This window comes from Planococcus citri, chromosome 4 (genome assembly GCF_950023065.1).
Source record: "Planococcus citri chromosome 4, ihPlaCitr1.1, whole genome shotgun sequence".
Classification (NCBI taxonomy): domain Eukaryota; kingdom Metazoa; phylum Arthropoda; class Insecta; order Hemiptera; family Pseudococcidae; genus Planococcus; species Planococcus citri.
The window spans coordinates 3,846,722-3,857,734 of NC_088680.1; the positions used below are offsets into that span (position 1 = coordinate 3,846,722).

The 11,013-nt window shown below is 34.8% G+C and overlaps 1 protein-coding gene across 2 annotated transcripts; it reads left to right on the forward strand.

Moving 5' to 3' along the window:
• The first annotated feature begins 1,352 nt into the window (after window positions 1-1,352).
• LOC135843769 (arylsulfatase B-like) lies at window positions 1,353-11,013 on the forward strand. 2 transcript variants are annotated; one of them, XM_065361781.1, is made up of 10 exons: window positions 1,353-1,729; window positions 2,069-2,228; window positions 2,308-2,391; window positions 5,774-5,926; window positions 6,040-6,298; window positions 6,387-6,559; window positions 6,650-6,788; window positions 6,893-7,051; window positions 10,302-10,550; window positions 10,683-11,013. In XM_065361781.1, exons 3-10 carry the CDS (start codon window positions 2,359-2,361, stop codon window positions 10,958-10,960), a joined length of 1,443 nt encoding a protein of 480 aa, XP_065217853.1. In that variant the 5' UTR covers window positions 1,353-1,729; window positions 2,069-2,228; window positions 2,308-2,358; the 3' UTR covers window positions 10,961-11,013. The 2 variants fall into 2 exon arrangements, with proteins under 2 accessions (XP_065217853.1, XP_065217852.1); XM_065361780.1 differs by having other exon boundaries at window positions 2,308-2,378.

An 11,013-nucleotide genomic window follows, 5' to 3' on the forward strand; every position in this document is an offset into this window, starting at 1 on the left:
AACAATATTCAGTTCGTCCGTGAATGATCTACCAATAATCCAGTAAATGAATTGATTCGTTCGTGAATGATTCACCAAAAATCAAGTAAGTGAATCGATTCATTCGTGAACGAGTCACTTGTACGAATCAACCAGTTCGCGAATGATTTACCAAAAATTATTCAATTTGGTCGCGAATGATTCACCAAAAACTATTCAATTCGTTCGTGAATGATTCACCAAAAATCAAGAAAATGAATAGATTCACTCGCGAACGAGTCAGTTATGCAAATTACAAATCAACCAGTTCGCGAGTGATTTACCAAAAATTATTCAATTCGTTCGTGAATGATTCAACAAAAATCAATTAAATGAATTGATTCGTTCGCGAACGAGTCACTTATACGAATCAATCCGTTCGCGAATGATTTGCCAAAAATTATTAATTTCGTTCGTGAATGATTCACTAAAAATCAAGTAAATGAATCGATCGCCAATCAGTTGTGATTGATTCGATTTTATTCGATTCACTTCGCTTGAAAACAGATCCATTCTTACATGTACAACAGTTTCACAAAAACCGAATCAATCGTAAATTAATTGATCCGTTTGCGAATGATTCACCAAGAAATCAATCAATTTATTCAATCATCAATCGTTCGTAAATATTGGCCAAAATTCATAAATTTTTCGATTTTTTTTTCAGTTTCAGTTTTTAACTAATTTCAGTTTTCTATCGTCGATATTAATTCTCATTTCTCATTTTTGGAATCCTTTTTTTTTTTTTTCAAGAAAAATTGTGAAAATTTTGAAGTTTTATTCGTCATTGTCGGATTGGAAAAATTGAGGAAAACTAAGGATTGAATAGGGAGAGAAAAGAGAGGAGAGAAACCTGAAATATTTACCCATAGTCTTTTTCTGTTCTGCTAGGTACCTTCTCCTCCTACCCACCCCCCCCCCCCTTCTACGTGGTTTAACCATCATCAGAGAATTATGCTAATAATCCAGTTGAATGATTGGCTGGTTGATTTGATTTGTTTATGATGGTCAAGCACCTTCACTCAACTACTTATTTTTACTATTACTTACCAGTACAATAAGTAGTTCTACTCACTCGTGTTCATTCAATAAGCATTTGATCGAGAAAACTAATTCTAAGAATTTTTCCAATTGAATAAAACGTATTTTTTTCGTAGTGCAAAGTTTTCTAGTGATCTTTTTTTACTGTTTATAAATCTACGTGAATGACAGTCTCTTAGAAGAAGAAGAAGGCTGGGAAAGTGATACGAATTTGATAAGACGAGGTATCAACTATACATATTTACTTACACCTTTAGGTACGTTTCGTTGTATACGTTCGTTTGAACCAACGTACGTACGTAAAATGAAATGATAACGACGAATTTTTAAATTGATATTCGTAAGTTTCAAATTACACCGTCGTTTTAATCGTATATTCCACGAGTACCATAATTTATATGTTAATACGAGTAAAAAATATTCGTACCTACACATCGGCTCAGACTTGCGATTGCTCTTTGAGAACTGGTCGATCACATCTGTATCTCACATGGTTCGTCTCCGCGTTATCGGTCAATACTCTGCGTTTTTTATTCTTGCGAGTACATATTTTTAAATGAAAATGATTTTCGAGTGGATTTTAATTTGGTGTTTTTTACACGGTTCGATAGCTTTTCAGCAGCAAGTTCGTAAAAAACCTCATATAATTACAATTATCGCCGATGATTTGGTAAGTACCTACCCGAGGTGTTTACTCGGTGTTCGCGTTAATTTATCTAATTGCTTATAATTAAGAAGTTAATCAATCGTGAAATGAATATTTTTTTGGAAAAATTTGATCCGCGAGGTGCGAAAATTGATTGGGTGAATAATTAATGTGGCATTTTTGACGATACAGTTTATTTTAATATTCACGTTACCTACCTACAAAAAGATAAGCCGATAATTGGAAATAATTTGCCTGTGTATAAGCTTTAAATCGTTTATTGAAAAAAAAATATTAATTACCAGTGTTTTGATATATTTCATCCCTTTTTGTTTTTTTTTTAAATTTATTATTGCTGTTTAGGGATGGAACGATGTCGGATTCCACGGATCAAATCAAATACCAACCCCGAACATCGACGCTTTGGCTTATAACGGTCGAATTTTAAATCGCCACTATACTCAGCCTATCTGCACACCTTCTAGAGCCTCTCTACTCACTGGCAGATATCCAATTAGATATGGTACGCAGGACCTAATTAGATTAAAATCCTTCTAGTTTTTTCTTTGAATTTTTCAACGATTTGTTTTTTTTTTTTGCAGGGTTGCAAGGTCCGCCTATATACACCAGAGTTCGGATAGGATTACCATTGGATGAGAAAACATTACCACAGGTTGAAAATTTATGTATGTTGATTATTTTTAACGTTATGTGAGTTGTATTTATTGTGAGGTCGTTGATCCTGTATAAAATGATGCAGTTTGAATCAAAATGCATCTTGTGTCTTGGGAAGGCCATTGAACTTAGATTGAATAATTTGTTGAAGTTGTTCAGAAGATTGAAATGGGATTTTCCACTTTTTTCAGCGTGACTTGTGATTTTGTCGAGGGGAAAGAATGGTATTTTTTATCCATTTTGGATGTGGTTTTGAAAAAAATATTGATAAGCTTGAGAATTTTTCTGCCCTGAAAGTTTTCAGTTTCAAGATTCTCAATTTCTAGATTTCTTGGGCTCAGAATATTTCAGTCCCAAGATTTTTTGATCTTAAGATGTTTCAGTCTGGAGATTTGTTTGGTCTTAAGATAATTGACCTTTTTTGAAAATTTCATCTCCACATTTTTAGCTTCAATTTTTTTTGGAATCAGATTGTAGATTTTTTCTCTCAAAATTTTCTGGTTTTGAGGTTTTTTAGTCTAAGAATTTTTCAATCGTAACATTTTTTTGGTCTCGAGATTTTTTGTCATTAAGTTTAAGTTTTTCAGCCTGAGAATTTTTCTGCATTAAAAGATTTCAGTTTCAAGATTCTCAATTTTTATAGATTTCTTAGGCTTAGAATTTCAGTCTCAAGATTTTTTGGTCCCAAAATGTTTCAGTCTGGAGATTTGTTTGGTTTCAAGATATTTGACCTTTTTTTAAAAATTTTATCTCCAGATTTTTAGCTTCAATAAAACTTGGAATCAAATTGCAGATTTTTTTCCATCAAAATTTTCTGGTCGGGATTTTTTTGGTTCTCAATTTTCTTTGAATCAAGACTTTTTTGCATCAGGATTTTCCTATCTCAAAACTTTTTATTCTTCAGATTTTCCAGCATCAAGATTATTAGTCTTGAGTCAGTTTCGATATTTCTAGATTTTTTTCCTCAAAATGTTTTGATTTTAAGTCAAGATTTCTTTGGTTTGGAGATTTTTTAGGCTCAAGATCTTTCGATCTCAATATTTTTTGGTTTAAAAAGTTTCAACGTCTCAAGATTCAAGATTTTTAAACTTGAAGTTTTTCTAAAGATGTTTTCGATCTCAATACTTTTTGATACTGATATCTTTCAAGCGCAAATTTCCTCCTCCTCGAAATTTTTTGGTCTCAAGATTTTTTGTTCCTGAAATTTTTTGATATCAAGATCTTTCAGTCTCACGATTATTCGATTTGGGTCAAACTTTTTTTAGTTTCAAGATTTTCTGGTTTCATTTTTTGGTTTTGAGATCTCTTAGATTAAAATCTTTTTAGTCTGAATATTTTTTGGTCTCAAGATCTTTCAATAACGAGATTTTTCTTTCTCGAAATTTCTTCTGCCACAAGTCGATTTCTTCGATAAAAAATTTTTCGGTTTCTAAATCTCTTCAAGTCTCGAGATTTTTTGCTCTTGAGATTTCTTCCAATCTCAACGTTTCTTTATTTTAAAATCATTCAGGCTTAGACTTTTCTCAATTTCAAGATTTTCTGGTCTCAAAATCTTTCAACCTCGAGGTTTCTTGATTGTAAAATATTTCAGACTCTAACTTTTGTTAGTCTCAAAATTATCTGGTTTTAAAATCTTAAAAATATGGTATCTGCAAGTTTTTATTGGTTTTGAGATTTCTCAAAACTCAAAATATTTCAATCTCAAAATTTTCTGGTCTCGAGATCTGTCAATCATCAAGATTTTCCCATTTTGAGATTTCGGTCTTGAGAGTTTTTTTTTTTTTTTTTTTTTTACTTTTTAGCCTCAAGATTTCTTTAGTCTCAAGATTTTTTGCTCTGGAGATTTTTAGGTGTTGAGATTTTTTTTAGTCTTAAGATTTCTGGGTTTCAAAAGTATTTGATTTTATGATTTTTAATACTAAACATTTTTCTGTTTTAAGATTTCATGCTCTCATGATCTTTCAAATCTATTTTGGTCTCAAGATTTTTTGTCATTGAGATCTTTCAGGCTCAGAATTTCTCAGTCTCCAGATATTTCAGCCACCAAATTTTTCAATTTCAAGATTTTATGTTTCGAAATTGCTCAGTCTCAAGAGTTTTTGGTCATAGGATTTGGGGTCTTTCAGGATCAAATTCTGTTAGTATCAGGAATTTTTGTTCACAAACTTTCCAGTTTCAAAAATTTTCCATTTCTAGATTTTTTAGTGTTAAGATTTCTTTGATCCCAAGATTGATTATTCTTTAAATTTCCTGGCCTCAGGATTTTCGATCTTAGGATTTTTAAAGCGATTTTTTGATCTCAAAATTTTTTAATTTTGAGACTTTTTAATTTTAAGAATTTTTTTGTTTTAAAGATTTTTTGGTATCAAGATTTCGTGATTTTGAGATCTTTCAGGCTCTAACTTTTTTTAGTTGCAAGATTTTCTTAACTCAAAATCTTTCAATCCACTTTGGTGTTGAGATCTCTCACACTCAAAATTTATCCTTCTCAAAAAAAGGATTGATCCAAATAATAATAAATCATCAAGGATTCAAGATTTGTTGGTCTCAAGATTTTCCAATCTCAAGATTTCTTTAAACTCGAAATCTTTCATGTCTCAAGATTTCTTTTTTTTGAAATCCTTCAGGCTCAAACTTTCCTCAGCTTCAAAATTCTTTAGTTTCAAGATTTTTTGGTCCTAAGATATTTCAATCTTAACATTTGAGCTCTCGATGATTTTTGGTCTTGAGATCGATGTCAAATTCGAAGATTACATTGTCTAAGTTTTTTTTGATCTTAAGATCTTTCAATCATCTTTCGTGTCAGGATTTCTTGGTTTCAAGATTTTTTTGGTCTAAAGATTTTTATAGATCAAGATTTCTTGATGTTGGGATATTTCAGAATCAAAAATTTTCGATCGCCGGATTCCTTGGTTCTTAAATTTTATAGTTTCAAGGTGTCTCGATTTCGATATTTTTCGACCTTGAGATGTTTGAGGCTCCAAATTTTGTAGCTTCAGGATTTTTTCTGGTCCAAATATTTCAGTTTCAAGATTTTTTGCCCTTGAGATCTTTGAAGCTCAAAATTTTGTATTTTCAGGATTTTTTCTGATCCAAAATTTTCAGTTTCAAGATTTTGTGGCCTTGAGATCTTTGAAGCTCAAAATTTTGATTTTTTCTGACCTGAAATTTTCAGTTTCGAAATATTTTGTATCAAGATTATTTTGGTTTCAAGATTTTCCAGTCCAAATGTTTCTTCGATTTCAATATTTTTTGGTCTGCAGATTTTTTGATCTCGACATCTCTCAATATCAAAATTTTTCTGCCTCAAGATCAGTCCATTTTTATTGATTGAAAATGTTTCCCCTTCCATAACCTGCAGATTTTCCAACTCATGAAATTTATTTGTTACAGTATTTGAAAGAACTCGGATACGTTACAAGATTAGTAGGTAAATGGCACTTGGGTTATTATCAGAATGATTTCACTCCTCTAAACCGAGGTTTCGATTCACATTTTGGATACTATAACGGTTGGACTCGTTACAACGATAGCATTCTCACTGTTGTAAGTAAACCATCATACATTTTTATACCTAGACCTACCTTACTTTTTCAGTCAATTGATCACATTATTCGAGGTATTCAAACCCTTTTTTTCTCCTCCACCATTTCCTACAGGATGATGTTTGGGGATACGATGCCAGAGACAATTACAACCACGCCGGCGACAGATTTCGTGGCAGGTACGCCACCGACGTATTTACCGAAGAAGCTGTAAATATTATCAAAAAACACGACACATCTGAGCCATTGTTTCTAGACCTATCCCATTTAGCAGTCCATGCTATCGTCGGTGATATCTTACTGGTGAAAAATCAAACCGAAAATGATGAAAAATTTTCCTACATCAAAGACCCACATAGAAGATTATTCGCTGGTAATAATTCAACTTTTCTTTTTGCATGAAATTTTTTCAAATTCATTCACTTATCACTTCCTCCTCCTCCTCTTCCTCTTTTGAAAAGGTATTTTGACAGAACTCGATAAATCAGTGGGAAAGGTGATCGCCGCTTTGAATGAGAAAAAAATGCTGGAAAATTCCATAATATTGTTCATGTCTGATAATGGAGGGGCAACAGAAGACAACAACGAGAGAGCTTCGTTTAAGAATAGTGCTTCGAATTGGCCTTTACGTGGTGTAAGTTGTACCCATATTGAAGACTTTTTGAACAGGTCGAATCAATAACTATACTTTTGAAAAATCTTCTTTTATCACCGAATTTTGTAGTGGAAAAGCTCTGTAACCGAAGGTGGTGTACGTGGAGTGGCGACAATCTGGAGTCCACTCATCAATGCCACTTCCCATTCTGTATCCAATGAAATAATTCATATTACCGACTGGTTACCAACGTTTTACGCGGCTGCTGGTTTGTATTATTGATTTATTCATTTGCATAATTACGTTTTCTTACGCAATACTATTATGAAACTCGGATTAATTCTACTCGTCACTTTTTTCACGACGATGAAGGAGGAAATGTTGAAAAATTGGGTGAAATTGACGGCGTTAATCAGTGGCCATATTTGACTGGAGAACGAAACTCGTCAGCTCGTAAAGAAGTATTGATTAATATTAACGAAGTCACCAATGATAGCGCTATTATAATCGATGATTGGAAGTATATTCGACGTAAGTTTTTAAAATTTATTGTCATCCATCAATGTATCTGTGGAAAGTTATTTTGAGGGGGGGGTAAGAGCTGCGATTCCCTTGAAAATAACTTCCTTCTCATTCAAAATTCGCCCTAATTATGACGTGGAATTTGTTCTAGTTGATCAAATGAAGTCAAATTTGGGGAATGGGGTTCTTTTGAGAGCTGGAATTGACCCCCGAAGTGAAGAGGGTCAATGTTGAAAATTACAGAATGGTCACTTTTTTGAATGAGCATAATGTGGCCCTAAATAAATGAAAAGGGTCCAAAATCACATCATTGATCAGTACCCTCACTGTGATCATTATATCCAAATTTCAGCTTCTTAAGTCATTCCCACCACATTTAAGGTGGAAAAAACCTCATTTTTACCCCTATTTTTGACCCCCCCATCACTCAAAATTAACTTTGGGATTTCCAATTTTCAACACGCAATAACAGGATGACTATTGAGTGCCTTCTGCAGGTTTTAACCTTTCAACCTCATTTTACCCGTTTCTAGGGTCAAAAAAGTTGATTTTGGAGTCATCGATACAATATGTTTTTCAGGGTTTTTCAGGAAAGCCTGCAGCCCCTCAAAATCAACTTAGACAGTCCAAATTTTCACCATACAGTGGGAAGATGTTCCTTGAATGCCTTTGGCAGGTTTTGACCTGTCAACCTCATTTTACCCATGTCTAGGGTCAAAAAAGTTGATTTTTGAGTTACCCTTACATATTTTTCAACTTTTAGGAAAGCCTGCAGCATCTCAAAATTAACTTGGAGAGTCCAAATTTTCAAAATGCAATGAGAGGGTGTCCCTTTAGTGTCTTTTGCAGGTCCCAACCTTACAACCATATTTGATCCCTCTCCAGGGTCAAAAAAGTTGATTTTTTAGTTATCCTCACAAGTTTTTTGATTTTTACAAAAGCCTGCAGCCCCTCAAAATCAACTTAGACAGTCCAAATTTTCACCATGCAGTGGGAGGATGTCCCTTGAATGCCGTTGGCAGGTTTTGACCTTTCAACCTCATTTTACCGGTGTCTAGGGTCAAAAAAGTTGATTTTGGAGTTATCGATACGTGTTTTTCACAGTTTTTTTTAGGAAAGCCTGCCGCCCCTCAAAATCAACTTAGACAGTCCAAATTTTCACCATACAGTGGGAGGATGTTCCTTGATTGCCTTTGGCAGGTTTTGACCTGTCAACCTCATTTTACCCATGTCTAGGGTCAAAAAAGTTGATTTTTGAGTTACCCTTACATATTTTTCAACTTTTAGGAAAGCCTGCAGCATCTCAAAATTAACTTGGAGAGTCCAAATTTTCAACATGCAATGAGAGGGTGTCCCTTTAGTGTCTTTTGCAGGTCCCAACCTCACAACCATATTTCATCCCTCTCCAGGGTTAAATCAGTTTATTTTTTAGTTATCGTTATATCGTTACATGTTTTTTGACTTCTAGGAAAACCCACAGCATCTCAAAATTAACTTAGGGGGTCCCAAATTTTCAACATGCAATGGGGGGGGGGGGTGTCTCTTGAATGCCTTTTGCAGGTTTCAACCTTTAACCCTCATTTTACCTGTGTCTGGGGTCAAAAAAGTCAATTTTTGAGTTATTGTTATGTGTTTTTTGACTTTTAGAAAAGTCTGCTCCTCTCAAAATCAACTTGGGGAGTCCAAATATTCAACATGCAATGTAAGGGTGTCCCTTGAGTGCCTTTGTCAGGTTTTAACCGTACAACCATATTTCATCCCTCTACAGTGTGAAAAAAGTTGATTTTTGAGTTATTGTTACGTGTTTTTCAACTTTAAGAAAAATTTGCCCCTCTCAAAATCAACTTAAGGGGTCCAAATTTTCAACATGCAACGGGAGAGTGTCTCTTGAATGCCTTTTGCAGGTTTCAACTTTTCCACCTCATTTTACCTGTGTCTAGGCTCACAAAAGTCAATTTTTGAGTCTTCGTTACATGATTGTTTGACTTTAAGAAAAGCCTGCCCCCCTCAAAATTAACTTGGGAGTCCAAATTTTCAACATGCAAGGAGAGGGTGTCCCTTGAGTGCCTTTGTCAGATTTTAACCTTCCAACCATATTTGATCCCTCTACAGTGTGAAAAAGTCAATTTTTGAGTTATTAATGTGTTTTTTGACTTTTAGAAAAGTCTGCCCATCTCAAAATCAACTTAGGGAGTCCACATTTTCACCATGCTATGAGAGGTTGTTCCTTGAGTGCCTTTGACAGGTTTTAGTCTTCCAACCATATTTGATTCCTCTCCAGGGTCAAAAAAGTTGATTTTTGATTTACCTATTTTTACATGTTTTTCAACTTTTAGGAAGCCTGCAGCACTTTAAAATTAACTTAGGGAGTCCGAATTTTCAACGCGTAATGGGAGGGTGTCCCTTGAGTGCCTTTGTCAGATTTTAACCTTCCAACCATATTTGATCCCTGTCTAAGGTCAAAAAAGTTGGATTTTTGAGTTATTGTTATGTGTTTTTTGACTTTCAGGAAAACCCTGAAGCCCCTCAAAATTAATTTAAGGAGTCCAAATTTTCGACATGCAATGGGAAGGTGTCCCTTGAATGTTTTTTGCAGGTTTCAACCCTCTCAAAAAGTATGGGTTATTGTTACGGGTTTTTCGACTTATAGGAAATACTGGAGTCCCTCTAAATTGACTTCTGGGGTCCAAATTTTTACAATGCGATGGGAGGATGTGTTTGAAGTGCCTTTTGCAAGGTTCAACCTTCCAATGTGATTTGATCCCTCTCCAGGGTCAAAAACGTTGATTTATGGATTATTTCTACGTGTTTTTTGACTTTTACAAAATCCTGGAGCCCCTCCAAATTGACTTGGAGGGTCCAAATTTTCACAGTACAAGGGGGGATATACCTGAAGTGTCTGTTGCAGGCTTTACCCTCTCAACCCCATCTGATCCCTCGCCACGATCTAAAAAGTGAATTGTGGGCCAATTTTTCATAAATGTGAGCTCCAAAATTATTTACCATGAAGCTCTCACAACAAAAATTTGCCTTAGGTAGTGGATTGACTGCCCCGCATTATTTTCATTTTCAAATTCCACGAAAGACTAAATTTGGAACCTTGGGGCACCGAGAACCCAGTATTTGGGTCACTGAGCCCCTATTTTAGCTCCAAAAATTGACTTAACAGATAATGAGAGGATGATGAGCGATGGAGCAGTTCAATAAAAATTTTAGAAAATCCACCAAATGGTCTAATCTCAAAAAATATCTTCAACAGTGAACGAAAGCACTCCAAAACGATACGAAGGCGCCAGAGGCCGAGACAATAGCCACCCATATAACATGGAACAAGTCCTACAAAGCAAAACCCACACAGTATTGAACAAATTCTCTTCAAATACCTTCGATTCGGTCAAACAATTTGCATCTCTACGATTACGATCTACCATCGATGACAAATGCTGGGAACGTATCGAAGTAGTAGAGAAGACCGAGTATTCCGCAAATTTGCGATGTTTCCAAACAGGTTTGTGTAATTTGCATTATAAATAAACATAGGTACCTACTAAGTATTAGTAGATCGTACTTCATCTCGCCCTAGTGAACTCGAGCGTAAGCGTTTATAAATAGAATTACTCGTTTGTGTATCTTCGTATAGGTTGCTTATTTAATATTAAAAATGATCCTTGCGAGTTCACCGATCTCTCAGAAAACGAACCCAACCTTATAAGCAAGTTCCAGAGTAAAATGCATCTTTACCGGAGACAGCTTGTACCTCAGCAGAAGGCATCCGCTGATCCGGACTGTGATCCGAGGAAATATCACGATTACTGGAGCCCTTGGGTTGAAAGTGATGGAAGTGTCGGGTCGTCGAGCTCGAACGTGGTTATGATTTTTGTGGCGGGCTTGGTATTGTTTTTATTCAATCACGTATGATGTTAGAGGTTGTTAAATGTTCCTGTTTAGTAAATAATTTTTTTAATTTTGGT